General features: G+C 32.9%; 1 protein-coding gene across 7 annotated transcripts in view; it reads right to left on the bottom strand.

The window, feature by feature from the left end:
- The window catches only part of Wnk (Wnk kinase), a 42,865-nt gene extending 19,792 nt beyond the window's left edge, over positions 1–23,073 (bottom strand). For 3 of the 7 annotated variants that reach the window (XR_011397232.1, XM_070112327.1, XM_070112329.1), the window contains exons 1-8: positions 22,807–23,073; positions 19,619–19,772; positions 19,128–19,307; positions 13,355–15,119; positions 12,696–12,868; positions 10,211–12,638; positions 10,021–10,149; positions 6,313–6,375 (exon numbers count right to left, since the gene is read on the bottom strand). Coding sequence is in view for 6 of the 7 variants with exons in the window: in XM_070112327.1 (XP_069968428.1) it covers positions 6,313–6,375; positions 10,021–10,149; positions 10,211–12,638; positions 12,696–12,868; positions 13,355–15,119; positions 19,128–19,192 (4,623 nt within the window). In the remaining variant the exon portion in view is untranslated. The remainder of the gene's footprint in view (positions 1–6,312; positions 6,376–10,020; positions 10,150–10,210; positions 12,639–12,695; positions 12,869–13,354; positions 15,120–19,127; positions 19,308–19,618; positions 19,773–22,806) is intronic. The other 4 variants (XM_070112331.1, XM_070112330.1, XM_070112328.1 and 1 more) reach the window with 4 other exon arrangements.
- Between the last annotated feature and the right edge of the window lie 939 nt (positions 23,074–24,012).

Here is a 24,012-nt window from a genome sequence, read left to right as displayed (position 1 = left end):
ACTATAGGCACTGGGGTCCACATATTTAGTACCTAAGGGCTTGAACAGTTTTGGTTCGATTTAGACAATTTTTGGTCACAAGGTGGCATACTTTAAACGTATTATTCACGCAAAGTTTTACCCCGATATAATCATTGTTGCCTGATTTGCATAGTGGAAAGTGAAAGAATCAGATGGAATTTAAAATGGTGTTATATGGGAAGTAGGCGTGGTTGTAGTCCGATTTCGCCCATTTTCGCACTATGACATAGAAATATGAAAAGAATGTGGTTGAAATCGCTTAAGCAGATCTCAAGATATGGGTTTTCACCTAAAAGTGGGCTGTGCCACGTCCACTGTCTAATTTTGAACGCGGTTCCTATAAAGTCATCTCATACCATCCCAGAGATAAAATTTAATGTCTCTGGCGTGTTTAGTGCTTGATTTATCGCGCTTTTAGTAGTTTTTAACAGTACCGTTAGTACCGTTATATGGGGAGTGGGCGGAGGTGCCACCCGATTTCACCCATTTTAACCTTTCTATTGATTATTTTATTTAAAATTACAGATTTCAAATCACCGGAAACAAATAAATTTAAATAACGTCTTCTGGCTCTACTTTAAAGCACAGCCAAAACGGGATATGCTAATAAGTTTTTAATTTTTTAATTTAAATTTTAGACCTAAGACTTTTAATTTCAAATAGGTCTCCCTCTCTCTGAAAATTAGAAGCGTAAGAACAAAATAATCTATAATATTATTCTATACACAAATTTAATAAAAATCATGACATTATCGTAAAATATTAAATAGGAATTAAGAGGAAATGGTATGAATAAATGATGGTATATGCTCCATGCGTTGTTTCTATTCTACCAATAAAAAAAACCAAATTTATTGAAATATATTAATTTAAAAGATATCTATAATGCTGGCTCTATTTCATCGCACATCACTGTATATCATAGGTCAGAGATCACTTATACCAATGTCAGACACACGACTATGGTAACAATACTATACTATGAAAGAATACCAGATCTGTGTCACCATATACCTGTACTTTACCATGCGGGAAATGTAGTATTTTACTGGTGCCAATACTATCCTATTTTATAATATTATTTAAGGAAACACAACTAAAATATGCTGTCAAAACGCCTATTGAAAAAATAGTAAATAAAATGGAAAAACCTTATATTTCATGTAATTTTTTCAGAAACGCCAGGCCAAACTGTCAAAACGACTATTGAAAAAATTTAACATATCAAATTTCCGTGTCACGGTGTTTGTTGCCAAACTCTTTCGAAACAGATGGACCGAGAATCGGCCAACATCTACTTTTCATACCGCTAAATGTTAAGAGTGGTCCACCCTATATACAGATTTTTATTACTTTTTTGATAACATTTTTTTATTTTATTTTTATCAACCACTGATATTTAATCGCGATGTTTTTATTATTCTGTTCCACCCGCAGATGCACAATGTGACAATCGAATATAATAATTGTAGTATAACTATAATTTTCATGTATAGTTCTATCAATCAATCAGTTATCCCCGCCAGGTGTCTCCAGTTATCACTTTTCATCCAGCAAACATCACGGGGTAAGGATAAAAAGAAGTCGGCTTATTTTATTCTCATCAAGTCAAGTTAATTTTATTCTCAGAGTGAATTTAACTTTATTTTTTGTGCATCTCGGAAACGCGTATTTTTCACGAACAAAACAGCGCTTGATCATACTATAAATCCTCTAAATACTACGCCCACCAAATGAATTGAATGGTGTAATCGTGCGGATGTTTTTGGTGTCATTGCACAATGACTCCTCTATTCAGAAGTACCACACTATTTAACATGGACTCAATCGAAACAAGTAAGGAAGAGCTAAGTTCGGATGTAATCGAACATTTTATACTCTCGCAAAGTCAAATGGTATACTCGTTTTAGATTTCTTTGTGGATTTTGCCGCCTTGTTCTATGTTGAGCGATATTTTCGGTAAAAAGTCAACAATAGGCACTGGGGTCCACATATTTTGGTCACAGGGTGGCATTCTTTAAACGTATTATTCACACAAAGTTTTACCCCGATATAATCATTGTTGCTTGATTTGCATACTGGAAAGTGAAAAAATCAGATGGAATTTAAACTGATGTTATATGGGAAATAGGCGTGGTTGTAATCCGATTTCGCCCATTTTCGTACTAAAACATAGAAAGATGAGAAGAATATTATGTACCGAATTTGGTTGAAATCGGTTAAACAGATCCCAAGATATGGGTTTTCACCTAAAAGCTTGCACAGACGGACGGACGAACAAACAGTAACCCGGATTTCAACTCGTCTCTTCATCGTGATCATTTATATATACATAACCCTATATCTAACTCGATAAGTTTTAGGTGATACAAACAACCGTTAGGTGAATAAAACTATTATACTCTGTAGCAAGTTGCGAGAGTATAAAAATAGATACCCCGCAAGCAACCAACACTAGTTCATTCATGTCCCGGTTTATTAAAATTAAATAATATTGGTCGTGTATATACAGTCAGTCCAGGACAGACTGAGTGTTTTTATCTCCGACTGTTGGTTAATGTCACCAGACCATTGTCATTTTAAGATATACGAAAGTCATTGGATAACAGTATCCAACGTATACAGATGCATCCCATGCACTAAGTTTGCTATAAAATGACAATTATTAGGACATATGCTTGCTAAAGCAGCATTATACCGTACAGGAACAAAAAATTCGTCTACTATTTTCTATAGTACCTACGATATGCTTCCCGGCCCGATCACAAATGTTGTGGGATAACCACAGAGATTCGATAACTAATGATATATTGTATCGACATTGGGCAACGATCTAACGATGAAATCAAAAAGTACAATACAACTGACAATAAACTTGGGCGTTTATATGCTTCAGGATCCATCTGCAGAAACTTCTCAAAACAATTGTTAGATATTGGCAATGGAAAAGTAGCTGTGCATAAAAATACTGAATGCATAAAATGGATCCATTTTTGCAGCAAAATATGTGAAATTAGAGATACAACATTTCTTGGCAGGTTACTTGGTGTCATACAAATCTATCGATGCTGTTTGCGATGCCCACGAAGCAGGGAATTATCCAATTGAGTTTTTGAATTCATTGGATATGCCGGGCATGTCACCGCGCTATTTACAACTGACGGTTAAATCTCCGGTTATTTGGCTTCGTAATCTGAAGCCAACACGGCTTTGCAATGGCACAAGATTAGTCATCAAAAAAACTATTATACTCTGTAGCAACATGTTGTGAGTATAAAAATTAATTAAAAACATTAACGAAACTACCATTTTGAAAGGCGAGTTCAGAAAATGTATTGCTGCCACGAATGCCTATGATTCTTGCATATGTGTCAAACGAATTTAAATGCACTCATTTTCCAAATAGATTTACATTCGCATTGGCGATGAATAACTCACAAGGCCAAACGTTGTCTGTTTGTGGCTTAGATTTGTGTACACCATGCTTTTCCCTCAGACAACTTTATGTGGCATGTTCTCGCGTTAGCAAACTATACAGTTTGTTTGTATTCGCTAAAGTCGGACTGACCAAAAATATTGCACATTCCATTGTGATGAGAGATTAATCTTTGTTTATTTTTAATTTGAATAACTATTAGTAGTAGAAATGTGAACTATTTTCGAAGTATAGGTAGCTAACATTAATTGTATATTACCTGTCACCTATATGTCACCTTCATTCCTATTTCAATTGTAAATATCTCCACACACTTTTAGTGTTAATTAATTATGACGTATATGGCAGAACAACGTTTGCCAGGTCAGCTAGTAATAAATAAAATGAAAAAAAAGTAATATTTCATGTAATTTTTTCAGAAACGCCGGGCTAAGGCGGTAGGTCTTATGCCTATGAAACAGATATTAGTATTTTTGCTTACTACAGGTACAGATAACAGCCCTGAGTTGACATTTTTGTAAAACAATGGCAACATAATGTTCATTACAATTTAAAATAGTTATGTTTAGTAAAATTTCTGATCGTTGACTTCGTTTTTCAAGTTAATTCATAATGAGAATTTTAAAGAATCTGAAAAAAAAAACTATTTAAATATTAAATTTATCAGTTTATAATATTCAGCATTTATGCACAATTATAAATATTACTTTAATCGCATTAATGCTTCAATAGGCAATGTAAATTCGAAAAAAAATATTTCACCACAAAAAAAGTGTTCAAATATTAGGTCAAAAATTATCAAGTTTTAAAGAGCAACCATTTTTTGGAATATAAATTTTGGTTAGTTATTCAGCTAGAAACTTTCCTTAAATAAATAAAAATATAAAGTACACATTTTTTCTTAAAAGATATTAGATGTATTCAAAATCTAAAATTCGCAAAATAATGTAGACAACTGCTTTAAAGTAGTTTCATGATTTTGGCAGTTTAACTTAATATTATGATGGCACATACATATAATATACATAATTGTCTTCAGTAGGTAGACAATACTCTCTTTTTAAGGACAATTTAGAATTACGTTGTCGAATGGCAGCTGCGCTTGCGCTATTATTATTTATTATTGTATTTCGTATTTGTATTCCAATATCACCAATTTTTTCATAACATAAGTCACAACAATGCCATATACCAAATATGGTTGAAATTGGTGTAGTAGATCTTGATATAATTGAGTTCACATAAAACTGGGCGGTGCCACACCCATTGTCTAATTTTTCCCTAATTTCTATGACACCCTTAAGCGCCATCTTGGCTATGAAATTTAATACCTTTAACGAATTTAGATAGTGAGTTATCGCACTTTTAGTAGTTTTCAATATAACTGTTATATGGGAAGTGAGCATGGTTATCCTCCGATCTCGCCTATTTTTACACTGTTACGAGTTAGCGTTAAAAGATCATATCCTCAGCGAGTCTGTTGATATAGTTTTAGAAACAAGTATTGGTATAAAACCTAATAAATTACAGTTTTATCTTAATCTGCAGCTCAGTTATAGCCTTTTGCAATTTTTTGTTCAACTGTTTTTTTTCATACAGATAAAAAAAATTTTATTCTACTTGTAGTTATCGCTTGCACGGACAGACTCGTCTCGTCATCCTCACCATTTAATATATATATGTATATATAATATAAACCATCATATAAAAATATTTATAATGGGTTTTACGCGGCAGCCTCGCTGCATAACAGATTTTTGCTTTTAATTATCGTAGCACTCTTTTTAATACCCACAAGATTTTTTGTAATACCTTTATTTACCTTACCAATTATTATTAATTATAATAAAAAAATTTAAATTTTTGCAACTTTGCCATAGCATTTCTTTTAAAGTACGCATAGTGGGATTTCAGTAGTAATTGGTGACAAATATTTCAAATACTATCACAAGAATAAGCTTATAATATGTCAGAAACAATTTATGTAAAAAAAAAAACAGCACGATTATGACTTGTATTATATAAGTACATAATTTCTTCAATTGTGAATGCTGCATCAAATGTATAAAGAAATTAAGAAAGACTGCGTTATTTAGAAATATTTCTTAGTATATATAAATTTACCTATTTTGCTTTTAACATTTATTATACTTTCCGATTAAAATGTATTAAAATAAGATAAAAATAATTCAATAAAATGTTCCGATTTCAAAATATAACTAATATCAAACAACGCGTGCGCAACAAATGACTTACTAAATGCTTCTGGTTGCTAGTTCTCAGGGAGCTAAAAAACTTTCACACTGTTTATTTATATAAAGATTCGCTCGTTTTGTATGTTTAAGAAGTAATAGTAAATATGTAAACATTGTATATAATTGCATACACTATGAATTTGTTTATGCACTACAATTGTATATTAACTTGATGCCAAGGGTATACCAATATGTGCTTATACCGCAATCTTATTAAATACTTATAACAAAAACTAAGTTTATGAAATAATAACTAAATTGTAACATTGTAAACTTAGCTATAACACGAATATTCAAATAATTGACAATTAGGCGAATCTTTCCGAATTAAAAGCAAGAGATCATCAATAGTTATATGAATTGACGATCCTGGAAGGTCATAAAATTTAATCTAACCAAATTTGTCTCACTTTATTTCATAAAAAATAAAAAATATATGTTTTTTTACAAATTCGTGTAATTAGAAAATGTTCGTTTATGATCTAAATAAATTTGGTTACGACATTATTTTTTTGGAAAGACTTTGGCAATTTCATTCTTATATTCTTTTCTAATTACACTATTTTCTTTATATTAACACTATAAAACTAGAGCACTTACTGATCTATGCCTTTGATGAGTTCTGAATGCTGAGCGCTGACGAGTTAAAGACGCATGACGGACCTATTTAAGTAGTAGCGTTTGCAAAAAGAGAATATGTATTGATATTATAGCAGAATCTTATAATATGTATACGAACACAAAAAGCCTTTATAAAGGGAAAAATCTGTTAATAATAGTGGCTAAGTTGTATACTTTTTTACAGCATTATTCGAAATTTTAAAAGTTTATGGTAGCTATAAATTGTTTAAAACTGGGAAAAACTTTATTCGGATTAAATTATCTAATATTAGCAATCTGACCATAACTAAAAAAATTATTTTTTGTTTTAAAAAACGATTATTAGATAATGTTTTGGAGACAAAAAACTATCTTATATGTTATAATAAAGAAGTCAAAACATAAAGGATAAACTCTTTATATGAGGGTTGCCCTTAGAAACGAAGGCAAAGGGGTAATATATCTGAAAATTAGTAAACAAAACAGCAGACTTTTTGCTTATCATTATTTCGTACTCCTTTCATAAAATATGTCTTTAAAGAACAATAAAACTTCACTCGCTTAACAATCAAAATGAAATCAGCAAAAAAGAATTCAACGCAGTTTGTCAGAAACCATTTACTTTAAAATAACATATAAGCAGCCTGGGTTTCGAACAACGCCTATGCCCTAAATTTTTATGAACATTAAATTTATTTAAGTGGAACCCTACTTCTTTATACTTTTTTCGAACTTTTTTGTCTTAAATGAATGCATTGCATGAATATGTCTTATCCCAAGAATATTATGTCTAAATTTTAAGTCGAAGTCAAGCTACGAACAGCGCCTATGTCCTAAGTTTTTAAGTTCAAATAATTGCTGTCATTGCCGTATTTTTTAATATTTCTCCATGAAAATTTAACAGAATATTTAAAGAAATGTCATACTATAATGAAAAATGGTTTTAAATGATATTTTAACTGTTTCATCAAAAAGAGATGATAAAAATTGTTTTATACGAATTAACCCTACCTTATACGTGCATTGCTTGTACCAACAACTATTGGTGGAATTAAGAGTTCGATAGAGTAAGTTCTACAATTCTCTCCAAACCGAATCGCACCAGGAGAGTGCCATTACTGAAACCATTTTCTAGTTATGATAACTCGTGTCCTAAATGTCTGTAAGAGTTGACTTTGTATACTGTCTTGATTTTCAGTTGAGCGCTTTTTACTCTTCTCAGGTTTAAAAAAGTGGACGAGGAATTACATATCTGAGTGGTCGGTAAATATCAGCAATTTTTAGAGATGAACAAAAATATTAGCAAAATAATATAAGAACATTAAGGTGTTTTCGACTTACATTTGTTTCAATCATCCAGATTGTCAACACCACTGAAATGCTACAGAATGATTTGTTGTAAAATTTGCTTAACGAAACCGGTATTGAAAAGGAGGCGCTTCACAAGTAACAATAACACATTATTTTCAAATATTGCACTTTCCTAGTTCAACAGAGGCCCGAATTTTAAAAAAGTAGTGCAAATTAATTAAATCAGTTAACTACCTTAAACGAATCGCTCTACACGCACTCAAGCGCTGAGGCTAAGGATTTTGGAGGACGCAACTTGTCAAAGTCACAGGGAGGAAGATGGGGGAAACATCTTGACACTTTCTCCTTCACTGTCCAGCTTTCGCCAAACTTAGGTTGAAGCATATTGGTGCCTTACTTTCTACGAACCCGGCGAATTGGCTAAAGTAGATATTATCAGCAACAATAAATTTGTGGCAGGCTCTAGGCCTAGGCGATATGCGACGGTGTTTTTGATCTATACCTTGGAGTTTTGGGTATCACAACGGATAGGCGTCTCTAGCTGTCCAAGTGGGATTATTCGTGGACTCACGAAAAAATCATCCTATTTACATAACCTCATCATTTTATGCTTTGAAAAGCAGTTGTTGCTGTTTATATTACTAAATTCTTTTTTTTCCGTTATTTTTCAATTGGATTGAAATACTTTTTTGAAATACGTATGCAACTTTAGTTTACCCATTTTCAGTTTTAAAATGAAAATAATAAAACACGAAATATTAAATATCAGAGAGAAGCACGGAAAACCCTATGTTTCGGAGTAGCTATTACAACAACCAAAAACCCTTTACTGCAATGTTTTCTAATATTTATTAGTATTTCGTTTCATGGTAATGATACGTAAAATTTTGGATACGTTTCAAACAACTTAAGGGGTTAGAAATAGTCAGAGTTTTTTAAAAATAAAGTATAATTTCTTAGAACCTGTCACCCTGGTGCTTTCGTGAAAAACTTCATGCGTTTTTTTCTCAAAACTTTTTTTGAACTGGTGACCACTGATTGTATTGATTAAAATTATAGTTTTTTTTTTGAAATTATGAAAAACTAGTGCAGAATCGACGGACCTCGTTTTTTTGTAAACAACTAGAAGACCCCGGCCACGCCTTGCTGTGGCTAAGGTATAATTAAATTATAATGAGTAAGCAGTTTAATTTAGTAAAATGTTATTATTGAAACTAATTTCAGCATTTTTTTTTTGTCCATATAACTCGATTACCGAGCCAGCTTTGATTTAAATATCTATTTTGTGCAACTGGGAAAATACGGACAATTAATTAATTTTGTCTGTGTACAATAGTGCAGAAATTGGCTGGAAGTTTGGGCATTTCGTATTTGGTTGCAGTTAGTATATGAAATCTAACTTCTATTCTGAAATCTAACTCATAGTATACATATTTTATTATTATTAAATTTTAATGTAAGTTAAAATGAAATCATCACTGGTATTATTAATATTACCGTCAAAGTCGGTACATTTAATTGTTTCAAGTAATTTTCAAAAATTAGTAAATTAGTACGATAGAATTTGATTAGAGAACCACATTTCCGAACAAACGATTCTCTTTCAATATAGTCTATGGCTGTGAATGACGTTGACATTTGTTACGCGCATTTGTATTAAATGTATTTTTAATCTTTCTGAGATATTTTCTTAATATTTTTTTTCCGTAAGAACCTTCTACAGAGTATAAGAAAACTACAAAAAAAAAAAACGGCCAAATCGGTCTAGCTGTAAAAAGAAAATTCTTGAGCAATTTGAAATTTTGTTAATTAAAAAAAGCTAGTCAGGCACTAGATTATCTACTAATAAAACTAATTTTTTGTTCCATTGATTTTAGTTGAATCTCTTAGGATTAGTAATGATCACCTTTGGAACTGGGCCAACACAAACAGCCATTACTTTTAAAATTATTTTTTTCAAATTTCTGTCAAGTCTAGTCGAAACCTTATTTAATGATGCTATGTTTTGATTTTTTTAAGTTAAAATAATTTAATGGCAAAAAACGTTATTTAAAATTGTTATTTTTTCCTTTCTTTGACTGCATCTAACCCCTTTAATAAATAACAATATTTGAATACCCGTAATCAATTTTGAGTTGATTATATTCTCAACAACCCTACTATCTAAAACCACTTAATAAATTGCTTGATTATTTAAGATTTAAAAATCTGTTATGTCGTAGTAATAATATTTGGTATTATCTTCTTCGTTGGTATCTAATTAGCTTAAGCAGCTAAGTAGCGTGATAAACAACATGTACCCCTTCATTTTCGCAACCTCATATAATATGTTATTGAAAAAATGTATACCTATAGCTATTAGTATTAGTATTAAATTACTATGAAAAGGCCACATACCTTTTCCATGTTACGACAATATGTTGGCACGGGAATCTGACCGGGATTTAACTCAACTTGTTGTATAATGTCATTGATCATTTCCGCGAATACCACTGATTGATATTTTGACAACAAATCTTGAGCAATCTGTGGAGCATATGAAATTAATAATTAACGAATAACAATGATATGATATAAACATGCTTACCAACTTGTTAGCAATTTCAGTTGGATTCACATCGCGTATATCGAATTTGAAAGTTATTGTTTTTGGTTTGTTTTCCATATGGCAATTTATGAGAGTACCGTGTTCTATACCTGTAACACTTAGCTTTGGCACACGTTCGTTGCTGCTCCGATTAGATCGTCGCGTCTTTGGCGCGCGAACTCCTTGCTTTTCTTCGTGAGAAATTTGAGTATTATTGTTCGGTATTGCAGTACTTAAGCTTGAACTAGTATTTTTTGTTTGAGATGGTGCATTTTTATTTGCAGTAGAGTCTGGTACAAGGTTCGTAGTTTTGGTAGCAACAGTGTCAGCAACAATTTTTGATGGTGTTAATATAGGGGATGATTGATTAACTGATGGCGTTATTGTTGGAATTTGTTGAATACCCGATTTTGATTGCACATTTAGTATTTTTGGCGTTTGCTGCGTGTGCACTAGTTGTTGATAGCCCGTTGGCTGCTGAGTGGTTGTTTGAGGCCCAAATGTCGTAGTAGATAACTGTTGCCCAGTCCTATGCGACTGCTGATTATTTATCTGGCTTATATTAGTAGGTGTTTGTTGAGTAAATTGCTGTTGCAAATTGATTTGATGTTGCTGAGAGTCTTGGTGCGGAAGTGTACCCTGCTGCTGATTTAATTGGTGACTATTATTAACTTGTTGCTGATTTGGCACATGTTGATTTAGAGTTTGCATCGGCTGTTGAAGACTTGTTTGATTCTGCTGGGTTGCCTGTTGTGCAGGTATTTGCTGCGGTATTATTTGATTTTGCTGTGGAAACTGTTGTTGATTTACAGTTTGTTGGGATATTTGCTGTTGGTGGGATGCTTGCGTTTGTTGATTTAGATGTTGCTGTTGAAGTTGAGAGGTATTCGTTTGGCCCAGTTGTTGTGTTATTATAGGCGGTTGGGTCACTTGTTGATGCGTACCTCTCTGTTGTTGCACCAATTGTGGTTGCTGTTGTTGTTGTAACAATGGCTGTGTCATCTGTTGATGTACCATCTGTTGCATTGATTGTGATGTTACAACAGGAACCGGTACTGTATTGGAAATTGGCACCGAAAGAACAACTGGTTTTGACATAGAGATCGAAACTTGATGGTTAATATAACTTTGTCCTGAGTTATTAAATGGCAAATTTCCTTTGGTAGGAGAAATGATTTGCATGGCTGAAATATCCTGTATAGGTGTTGGGGAATTCTGAAAAGATGCCATTTGAGGTTGTGAGACGAAATGAACTGCAGGTTGCATTGCTCCTGAAGATATTACTGACTGTGCTGGCATCATTTGTGCATTATTAGAGTAAAAATTTTGCTGTAATATAGGCCGCTGTTCCACTGTGTGTCCCGATGAAGTCTGTTGTTGGAATGGAACACCCACAGATAAGTCAGTTAAATGTTCTTTATCAGTCTTGTTAGCTGAATCTGTAGTAAAATTTGGGGTTATGTCGATAACATTTTCAGATTTTGCTTTCAAATTGTCATCCTCTTCTTCTGATTCGGCTTCTTCATCTTCCTCTTCCTCCTCTTCAACATTTGGACCCAACATCGCACGTTGCTTTTGCAATGCTAACTTTTCCAACCTCGATTTCTCGTTTTGCAATTGCAATTGAGTTTGCCTTTGCATCCGTTCTTTCAGTAGCGAAAAAACTTGCACTTTCAACATTCGAACAACAGCACGTGAGTCTTCTTCTGTGATAATATTTTCCTTGGTCATATCATGACATATTTGTTCACAATCGTCGATTTTTATATCATATTCAAATTGAATGGCCTCATTTTCTTTGTGCTTAGATGATCGTTTTTTAGGATCAAGAAACCGAAGCCGAAACTCAATAACGTTATTTTCGGGGTTACTTAAAAATGCTTCAGTAGCGGTTGGTTCTACACGAATACCTATATCTTCTTCAAAAAACTCTGAGTTTAAAAGATCCTTACAACTGGGCCTGTTCTCTTTTTTGAGTTCAATACATTTCTCAATAATCTCACGCACTTTTGGGTCTTCTACTTTGGATAATGCTGCAGGTTTAATTCCAGAAATCACTTTCTTGTATATCTGTGCAGGACCTTTGCACTCGCTGTATGGATATTCAGACACAGCCATTTCCAACATGCACATGCCGAAAGCGTAAACATCTACTGATTCATCATAATGTTCCTCGTACATTTCTGGTGCCATGAATTCCGGAGTTCCAATCACAGATTTGGCATGCGAACGATTTTTTAATGTTGCTAATCCCAAATCCCCTATTTTTACACTACCAGTCGTTCCTGTTATAAATATATTATCACATTTCAAATCACGATGAATTATAGGTAAAGGACGAGTATGTAGAAAATGCAATCCCTTCAAAATTTGTCTGCACCAAGACTTCAAAACTTTAGGATTTATCTTCTTAAATCGTTTTAGGTATCTATAACAGAGAATTCAGAATTAAAAAGCCATATTTATTTTTTGGATTACTGCTTACGATTTTAAAGTTCCCGAAAGCATTAATTCTGTGACTAGAACAATATTCTTTTTTCGAGACACTGAGTTTTCCCAGTATGTGTAGAAACGCACGATATTGGGGTGTTGCAATTTCTTCAGCATGTCTGCCTCTTCACGAAACCTCATACGTTCACTCTTTTTAACTTGCTTGTCCTAATGAGTTATAATTATTAAAAAAAAAGAGATAATAACATTTAAAAATGAATGCAAACTACTACACAGCAGGATTTAAAATAATTTCTTATTTAAAGAATTTACAATTCCGGTCACTGTCGTGTTTAAATAACCCGTGCTATGTCAGCTTGTTTTGCAAGCTTGCCTTTATTAATCACATATAATGTAGTTTTTTTTTACTATGAAAAAAAAATTACACCTATGAGTTATATTGAAATAAGAAAATTTTACATGGTAAATAAACACAACTTGTGAATTTCTTAATCAGTTATGTACGGAAAAAATAGAAATCAGGGCGGCCAGCATTAATTGTCAAAAGCAAAATCTATTTTCTTTTAATAGTTAAAAACATAGAAATATTGATAATTGTATTCAACACTATTGTGCCCCTTTTGAACAATTCCTCAACAATTAAATTATTATTGCTGTATAGCCGTTATTGCAAAACGTAATCATTTAGTATACCAATAATTCACACCATGCAACCGCTACTCCAGTTTCTGTATCCAATCCTCGATAGACAGTTTTAAACGAACCACGGCCTACTTCCTTGTCATACTTGAAAAAACGTCCACACGGTGACATAGCAACTGGTTCATCGTCATCATCTTTGCAAGAACTTTTCGAAGAGGATATAGTAGATTGGGTAGAAGTTGTAGTTCTGGAAGTGCTCGAGGATACCACTTCAGTTGTGATTGGTATAGTGACCGCAACAGGGACTATATCCTCAAAACTGGCACGTCCAGCGCTCTGCAATGTAGCCTTTTGTAAAATACTACTTTCGGCAATGTGTTCCTCAATTTTTTCTTCTACTTTAAATCCTACACGTTTTCCAGTAGAAGTTGTTACAACTGTATTTACTTGAAGTGCATGTGGTTCGGGGTCTATTATTTCGTCTTTTTTTATTAGATGGGGAAGGGTTATTTTAACTTCTGAATTACTGGTACGAGTAGGAGTACGAAACTGATTTTCCAAATGTTCGGCCTCCCTTGATAGCATCTCGATATTATCATCGTAATCACGAGGAAATTCCGTTTCAAACTCAAGGTAATTAGTGTTAGTATTTCTCGCAGATTGTTCGACATTTTTTCTAATGAAACGCATTGGATTGTTAAACTTTTGACAAATTGGTGGTGTTATGAGCGCTGTGTCGGAGCATGATGACATAAGAAGTCCAGAGGAAAGTGCTTCCCTTCCGGAATTTCTTTGTGATCGATCCAAGTTAAAGTCCGATTTTTGAGACATCGTGGCAGATTTCTCTTTGCTATCTTCAAATGAAATAATACCTACATGACGTGTCGCAGAAACTGATGAAGTTTCCTTTTTTTTTATGTCATCCATAACGTTGTCTGCTTGTCTTTTTCTCACAATAAAGCAATTATTTTCATTGTTATTTATGCTAATAAAATCCTTATCTCTTTGGTCGAGATTAGAGTGAGTAAAATTGGTGAAGGCTTGTTTTGTTTTTACAAGACTCTTTGACGATTGATCCACCAGCACAATCTTACCAGAAGCAGTATCCCGTGAAAAATTGTCTATCGATGTTAATGACGTTCTTGATGAGAGTGTTGACTTACTCTTATTTGATAGTAATTCTAATGATGCAAAAGTATCTGATTCGGATGGAGATGATAATCTCAAACTAAATAATTCGTTGTTTAGTGCGCGCTTTTGCACTGTGAATGGTGGATAATTTTGCAGAAAATCTTCAGAATCAGTGGTATAGCTTGGAATAACCCTCTTCGAGCGGTGAGTTGATGTATTAACTGCAGCCTTTACCTTTAATTTGTTAGATACAAAACCAGAGTTTTTTGTTCGGTTTCGCTCGATATTTTTATTTAATGAGCTGCTTGAAAATTCCTGGAGTACCCTATTGAGAATATTTGGTTTCTTTTCCGAACGAACTACAGGCTGGGCGGCTTTTCGCAAACGATGTAAAAAATAAGATGGCGAGGAATTTGTTGGTTTTATCAAAGCGGTATGTGATCGTTGCTTAAGCTCTTGTGGATAATGGTAACAGTGATGATTATGTGAATATTGAGTTAAATACTGACGTGCATACCCTAAGTTACCAGAGAGTTCACAGTGACGTGGACAATTGCATTCTTTTTTTAGAGAACTTTTGGTTTCTGATGTTGAATTCGGTGATGTAATTAATGACTCTTTCTTTGTTGATTTTTTGATATCAACTTTCTTACTAATACTTGTACCGCTTTCAGTCGTTGAATTCCTTAAAGAAATTAAAAAAGATTCCGGTAAATCAACAAAAAATATTACAATTAATTCGAAAACTTTACAATGTATAACTATGTCATTTACACATGCGACGGCTTGATACTACAAATATGCAAAAGATATTGAACGTAATTTTGTAGTTGTTAATATATTAAATTTATTGAAGTCGACTTTTATTTGATATCTAGTTAAAGCTGCATATTTTATAATAATATTAAACCTCGCATTCTAAGACATCGTTTATGATAAAACTACAAAAAGTCACAAATAACTCATTAGTATTATCCAATTAATCACGAACAACATAAACTGAATCTTTAACATAAAATTTTAAGCAAATACCCTTAAGAAGAGTTACGGATGATCGGTTGAGTATGTTTACCCTACGCCATAGTAAAATACTTGTTACTTGTGTTTAATTTGTTGAATTTAGAGTGATAAAATCAGGACGTCAACTGTTGTGGTTGTAACCGATATCTAGAACGCAGTTTTTGGCAAAGGCCAGTTATTTGTCATTGAACTGTAAATCCGGGATATAGCTGTCCCGACTGAGTAAAAAAGGAGTGTTAGATGAGCAAAGAAATTGTTAGGCATGCGATAACTCTTTGCATGCTAGACATATGTCAAGACTCGAGGCTGGGTCAGCATATTGCAATTCCCACAACAGCCGGTTCTACTTCCCGAGAATTGACCACAATTTTATCCGGCTACAAAAATTACCTTTATTTTTAATACAAGGCTTGAACCTAAAGTCAAAACTACAGAAATATTACTCACTGTGACAAGCGGCCAACCTCTACTAACACCATTTCATACCCCATTCACTTAAGTAGTTGCAAAAACTAGTATATGTACATACAGTACTGTGAAACTGTTTTAACTAAAATATAAAAATAAAGAACTTGTATAAGGCGATATTGAACTATATATTTAGTGCCACACTTAGTGTAAAGATCCACTCCAATACTGTTACGATGTGTAAACTTTAGGAGCAACCAAACCCCGCGAAGTTAGATTAAGGCTATCGCCGCCATAGCTTTCTTTATTGTATTTTAGATATATACTGTCAATATAATGAATTGTTTGCTTATTCTACACGATGTATTCTTCTCACTATACTCCAAATTAGATTAATTGCAATAATTACAATATTCGCCAAAATTAAGAATTGGAGCCATTATATATGGAGTAGTACAAATATAATGACAAATTATAAAAATTTAAATCTATTCGCAAAAAAAGTAAAACATCACCAAAAAAAAAAAAAAAAAACAAAGGCTAGCTAAAGTCGACGATAGCAGAAAAATCGAAAAATTACTTATACAGAATAATGACCCTCAAGAATCTCTAATTAATGTGCTTAACATTAAAATTTTAATTTGATTCGCAAGAACCTTTGATATGATTTTAATTCTTCCTATATCTGAAATTTGGTTATATTCACGGATGCGACAAAAGAGAGAGGAAGATCCTCGTAGCGTTGGACTAGTCAAAAGTTTTGACACAGTCAATCATACAACGCTACTTGAGGACATCGAATAATCCAGGCTCCCTCCAGGGTTAAACAGGTTGACTATGAACTACATGAGCGGTCGGCATTCATCCGTACTCTTTCGAGGTCAAAATTCGTCGGTCGATTGGATGTAGTGCAACGCAGACAAAGAAGCTCCAGACATGTCAGAACACTGCACTCCGGACTATCACGGGATGTCTCTTGATGTCCCCAATCGAACACCTACACAGTGAGGCCCGTATGCTTCCGGTTAAGGTTTTCACAGAAACCGCCCCTGCTTTGATGGAAGCGGGAGCGCCTCCCAGGAACATCAAGAGGTATTTCTTTGACTACGTTGTTGTTGTTGTTGTTGTAGCGGCAGAATTCTGCCGAGTTAACAGTCCTTGGCCGGAATAAATCCGGGTCCTTTCCGGTTACGTAGACCCGACTGTCGTGGGAACGGTCCTTGACTACGTCGACGACATTGCACAGTACAACGACCAGACTTCGGACGCAACTAAGTTCAGACAAGCACTAACCACCATTCACAGTGGAGCCATTAACACCTTCACTGCCTCGCTCTCAGTAAATGGCAGACGAAGAGCTCGAGTTGCCACGAGAACCTAGAATGCCCTTGCGCAACTTCGTTCTGGATACCGGGATTAGATAACATTTAGATTAGATTATATTAAGCTAGATAACCTTTACAACGACAATAATCCATCATTGGGTCCATCATTAGATTTGATAAAATATTTTTTTTCCCCTCTAGATGCCTAATATCTTTTAATTTGTAACATTGGGAGCCGTGAAAGATATCCCGTCTCAACGGGCTAAAGTCTGGGCATTCGTAAAGGTCAATAGAGTTTTGATCCTCCCCGCATGCCCTGCATTCTGCTGCTTCTACTTTCTCTAGTTTATGAAGGTGTGATTTTAGAAGTATAATTCCTGTGATTACCGAGAACGATTCGGTCTGTTAAGAAAATATATATAGTTTCCAAGATTGTCCAAAAAATATTAATAACAATAAAAATTATTCGAATTTCGAGAAATCGTCAAATTTGCCTTTTTTTTATCGTTTAGAACCAAAAAACATCTATTGTACGAGAGAAGCTCAACAATCGAACAAATGCATGTACATTTGGTCGATTTTGTTGTTGTTGTTGTAACGGTTATCTAGTCCCAGCTTAGATGATAAACAAGCTGTTCCGACAGGGTTGAACCATAGGAAAAAGGGTGTTAGATGAGTTGGGTTTGTTGGGCATGCAAAGAGGTGGTTTGTATCATGCGTAGACTCATTGCATTGCATTGTAGGCTCATTGCACGCAGGACATATGTCTGGATAAGTAGAAGTTTAACCTGCTACAATATCCAGAACGAAGTTGCGCGATTCCCACAACAGCCGGTTCAACGTTACCGGAATTGACCCGGATTTTATCCGGCCAAGGACTGTTATTTCGGCGATCTAACCCTGTTTGGATCGGCCGATTTTGTCTCATTGTACAGTAGCGGCGAAAACTCTAGCCCCGTCACCGGAGTTCAACATTATTGAGTACATTAAGGCAGAGAAATTTCAGTTAATAATAGACGCTTAAGTATATTTACAAGTTTTCATATACACATATGCATAACGATCCATGCATATCGATATAATAGTTCAAATAAGTTTTTTTTAGCAAAACAAAGTACACTAGAAAATCGAATTAGTGCTGAAAAAGATATATCTAATTACTGAAAAAGGTATATCCAATATATCCTTTACTAATTAAATTGGTTGAACAATATATCCTATATTAATAATTCCATTCCACCGAAGCAAAAGAAAATAAAGGAATATTTTTTACGAGCTATTATACAATGCTTCGAAATAATACATAACAATAAGTTTGTTTCTTAACTGCTAACTATCGCTAGCTAGAAAAGTTTCTGTTGGAAAACAGTTTCTTAACCCAAAAAACTACCAGTTGAGAGCGCAAAAAGCTATGAGGGCTGCTAGTTTTTGTTAGTGAAATTTCTACTAGCAGAAAATAACTGCTATATGAAAAACTGGTACATATTGAAACAGGCACTATTACGATTTCTTTGACTTCGCGGCGGATTAAAAAATTCATACACATATAGCCGTCTCTGACTTATAGTTTTCGTGATATTAGTATTTAAAGTTCAAAATTGTAAAAGTAATGCCAGCAATGTCACTATATTTAACGTATTTTGCCTTAAAACCCATGTGTAAACAAGCAAGGTGTGACGAATTTGCTTTGATTTTGTTCATTTTAATAGTTACATATTGTGAAAATAAAAATTTTATTGATTATTTTCAAGTATTAGGATGTGATTATGAAAACAACAGTTTGATATTTTCTTGCTTATTTCTGCTAGTTTTCCGTTTCATTGCTTTTTTGTTAATTCGCTCTTTGTTAGAGTAATTTCTCAATTCGCTGTGTTGCTCTTCCTGATAGCTAGCAGCTACTAGCAGTTAAGAAACAAACAAAAACAAACAGCATTGCACACCTGTCAATTTGAAAGTTTTCTTGTTGATCACACTGCAGGCTTTGTTGATATAGACGCCGTAACATAACGCACAGTAAGCGCGCACTAATTCTCTCACTTATGTTCTCGTCAAAAGTTGATATACTTTGTACTGCTGCTTAATCTCCTACCCCCTATTGCAATGTTTGTTTATCGACACAACTGATTTAAAAACAGTTGGAAATGGTTTCAAAGCACATAAAAAGAAACAAGATAAGTAAAAGTTATAGTTCCGCTACTAATGCATGATTTTTTAAGTATATGTATATAGAACATAAAAACAATTTTTTTTTAATTTTTAGTAAGCATCAATTAAAAAACAAAAAAAAAAACCTAAGGATTCAGATTTTATAAAGGATTAATATTTTTTTTTTTTTTTTTCAAATTTCCCTAGCAGAAAGCAATTATGTAGTTTGCGCCATATTTTTAGGAAGATTTTACCGAATGTGTTATATTAATGCTGAAGCATTTACCTTTGCGGCTGCGTAACAGAACAGACAATACCATCGTTGCTGATGGTGTCTTCCTCTGATGTGTTATTTGGTGGTACGACTTCGCGATGTCGTACAAACTCGCAAAGGTTTTGGCCAATTTTGTAACCTTTTAATGACGGCAAAATAGAAAAACCTGAAAATAAAAATGTAGGTGGGACGTTACCACTTCTTTACGATAGGAAAAAATTTGCCGGATTCTCCCTTTGTTTTATAATTTTTGGGAAAACTTTAGAATACCGTACCAGGATTTCGTGGATAAAACGTAGGAAACCTATAGTTTTCGAGATATTTGCGTTTAAATTAAAAATTTCAACTATTTGGAGTGCGTATTTTTTCGATTTAAGATGGATTTTACACTTATTTTTTCACTTTTATATCCACTAACACTTCACTAATTTGTTTGTGCAAATTTATTTCACATAATATAGTACAAAAATGTTATATATTCAATATTTAACTTTTTGTTAATTCTATTTATTCACACAATAGCAAAACGGTTGCATACTGACAAACGTCGGTCCAACACCGGGGTTTCTCAAGAGAAGGGAAATACTGAAATATATTTTTTTGTACATCACCGATAATGTTTCCTGTACGTAGGGTATAATCTTTCTTTGGTAAATGTATAGTTTAGGTCCCCTAACTAAGGAGGCCTCAAAAATAAATTTTTTTTTTAAATTGTCTTATTTTTACGCGTAGATTACAAATCCGTGAGCGGAAGTGAATTTTTTCAATATTTCTATTTTTTTTTAGTTTTTTCAAAAATATGCATTAAAAATAAATAAAATATTTTTTTATAAATATGCATTAAAAATAAAAAATTATGATACATTTAAATTAATTGTTTAATTTTTTTCTTTGAAAAAATCAGATATTGTTCAAGTTTTTTGGTGTATTTACTCTTACTTCATAAACGTTTCTGAAAATTTATATTAAAATATCAATGTTAGTGCACTTTTATTGTGATACTAGAAGACCCCGGCCACGCCTTTCTGTGGCTAAGGTATAATTAAATTATAATGAGTAGGCAGTTTAATTTAGTAAAACGTTATTATTGAAACTAATTTAAGCATTTTTTTCTGTCCATATAACTCGATTACCGAGCCAGTTATGATTTAAATAACTATTTTGTGCAACTGGGAAAATACGGACAATTAATTAATTTTGTCAATGTACAATAGTGCAGAAATTGGCTGGAAGTTTAGGGCATTTCGTATTTGGTTGCAGTTAGTATATAATATCTAACTTCTATTCTGAAATCTAACACATAGTATACATATTTTATTATTATTAAATTTTAATGTAAGTTAAAATGAAATCATCACTGGTATTATTAATATTACCGTCAAAGTCGGTACATTTAATTGTGGCGAGTAATTTTCAAAAATTAGTAAATTAGTACGATATAATTTAATTAGAGAACCACATTTCCGAACAAACGATGCTCTTTCAATATAGTCTATGGCTGTGAATGACGATGACATTCGTTACGCGCATTTTTTAAGATATGCAAAGTTAAATGTATTTTTTCAATCTTTCTGAGATTTTCTTAATATTATTTTCCGTAAGAACCTTCTACAGAGTATTAGAAAACTACAATTCTATCAAAAAAACTATCAAATCTAGAATTTATCACCCAAACGGGGATTAGATAATCGTTACAACAACAACAGAAAACTACAAAAAAAAACAGCCAAATCGGTCTAGCCGTTCTCAAGTTATGGCGTGACAACGGGAAACGGGTTGCATTTTTATATATATAGATTAATAATTACACATACTCTGCATCGTGATGAAAATTATCATCGAGGTTGAGAATTATGAATACACCGGTTTTGGACCGACCAGGATTATTTTTTTGAAGCGCGGCCGAAGGCCGCCATTGCGGAAGAGTTCGAAGATCTCTGATATTCGTCCATACCATCAGATCGCGGCGCAAAAGAAATTGTGACTGTTACATTTCTTCAGTATATTTTTTTCATAACACGCTGAACCGGTAATTACAGCTAAGTGATCTGAATTCTACAGAATTTTGCCGCTACAACAACAAAAACTAAGTGACTTGAATATGTGATATGTGCAAAGTGTGTTAAATAAATTTTGAAAAATATATATAAATTATTGAAAAAATTCACTTTCCGCTCACGGATTTGTAATCTACGCGTAAAAATAAGACGATTTAAAAAAAAAAAAATTATTTTTGAGGCCTCCTTAGTAGGGGGACCTAAACTATACATTTACCCTTTCTTTTTGTTCGTTTGCAAAATATATTAGAATGTTAACACTGGTTATATGGTGGATATAAAAGTGAAAAATATGAATGTAAATTTAGTTTTAAATCGAAAAAATACGCACATTAAATAGTTGAAAATTTCAGCTTTAAATGCAAATATATATGTATGTTTCCCGCGGGGCACAATAGACCGTAGGTCGCGGTGCATACCTCAAAATTAATCAATTAATCAATGTTTCCCGCGGCTATATCTATATACACTCTTGATCTGCAGAATATTCTCTATCCGCTCATACCCATTTTAACCCCGAAATCCTGGAATGGTATTCTAAACCCGACCCTTATTTTTATTATTTATACAGCATAAATAGTTCACTAAATCGTTTTTCTTTTTCGAATTCGAATCACAACATAGCAGCAATTGTTTACATATTCCATTTTGCTATCACAATGTGATCTTTAACGAATAATTTCATTTAATAGCATGTAAATGTCTGGATACACAAATATATCGCATAACGTAAGAAATTAGCGTGACACCTTAATTACTCTAGATAAGCACGTGTTATACAGTTTTTTGAATTAACTGTGGTATACCGCGCTTTTTTATTATAAACAAATGATCACCCATGTTTGTTGTGTATTTAAGTAAATACTTATAACAGTGGATATCAAACATTTCATAAAATTATTTTTTAAAATATCACATTTACATTAGCATGCAAAACTTTTCGTATCTCGTAACAAGCAATAAATACTTCTTGTGTTAAAAAAAAGCTTTGTGAATACCATATTTTTGATAGAACTTGGCATCAGACTTTTGTAGGATATGTTAGTTCAAGTTATGGCAGCTTATTGCTATAGCGTGTATTGATGCTCACTGAACTAACTGAATTAACGTAAAAAAATGATAACCATAAGCTTTTAAGCATACCTTTTTCTCAATAAGTAAATTAATAATAAACAGCTTTCCACAATTGTAAGTAATGCGGCTCAATATCTCTTCCTCGAATTTGCTGGTTTTAACTTAACGAATGTATCACAACCACTATCTATACCTCGGAATAATGAAATTAAATTCACAGCTGTTGCAAAGTTTGTTATACGATCAAATATCCAATATTTATCAGAAATATATTATTATAATGTAGGAAATCTACATCAAATAAGCAGAAGAAAAAACTACTGAATAAAAAGAACCAAGGCCGTTGAAAAACGGAGATGTGAAATCTAGGCACAGTCGATATATATTATCGATAGCATTTCGAAAGCATGTTGCCACAATTCTTAGTTAGGATGTGTGCCAAACGGTAGAAAATTAAAATTCTGACAGAAGAAAGTGAAGTTTTGAAATTTTTCGTGATGAATTTTACCTAGCTCAGGAGGTAAAATTTTGACAACTTATAAATGTGATTACAGATATGCATTTACGAAGAAACGAATTTAAAGAAACCGTTCCATGCAAAACATGTAAGTTATTATATTTGCTATTTATTCTTAATTATGCATTTATTTATGTTATTATATAGTCCAGTCAATAGAGGAATTATATTTTTTATAAGGAAAGTTCTTGTCTTCTTCTGCATTTTTAATATTTAACAAAGAAGTAAAAATAATATTTTTGTAGTTGAATAGCAGATCTAAACGTACATAAATTTTTGTAGAAAAATCGAAAAAATATTTCTCTTGACATAAGATGGGATAAGCTGCGAGTCCCATTGGAAGAGTATGGTCCGCTTTAGAATATATAAAATACATATTTAAAAAACATCTCTTTAATTTTTACATTTTACAATAATATGTCATAAAGTATGCTAAGAAAAAATATTTAATAAACATGAAATCAATATGATCTCTAAAATAAGTGCTTCATTGAAAAAAATTCTAAAATTTCAGTAGCTTGAATTTTCACTTTTCAGAATAGATAAACATGCACAAATACTATTTGTTTAAATATTGATATGAAGACATAAGTAACATATGTATGCATATCAAATGCAAATAGATTAGCAATGAGCTATCACGTTGTCCAAAATTCTTAACTAATATCAAATCTTTAAATTAATGCATTTTTATACTCCCATTAATATTGTAATTGCCAAAGCAATGTTTTTGCATTCAATTTTATTCATTTTGCGAA

This window comes from Bactrocera oleae, chromosome X (assembly GCF_042242935.1).
Source record: "Bactrocera oleae isolate idBacOlea1 chromosome X, idBacOlea1, whole genome shotgun sequence".
NCBI lineage: Eukaryota > Metazoa > Arthropoda > Insecta > Diptera > Tephritidae > Bactrocera > Bactrocera oleae.
Note: the sequence above shows the minus strand (reverse complement) of the source record. Positions and strands in the feature narration are given on the sequence as shown.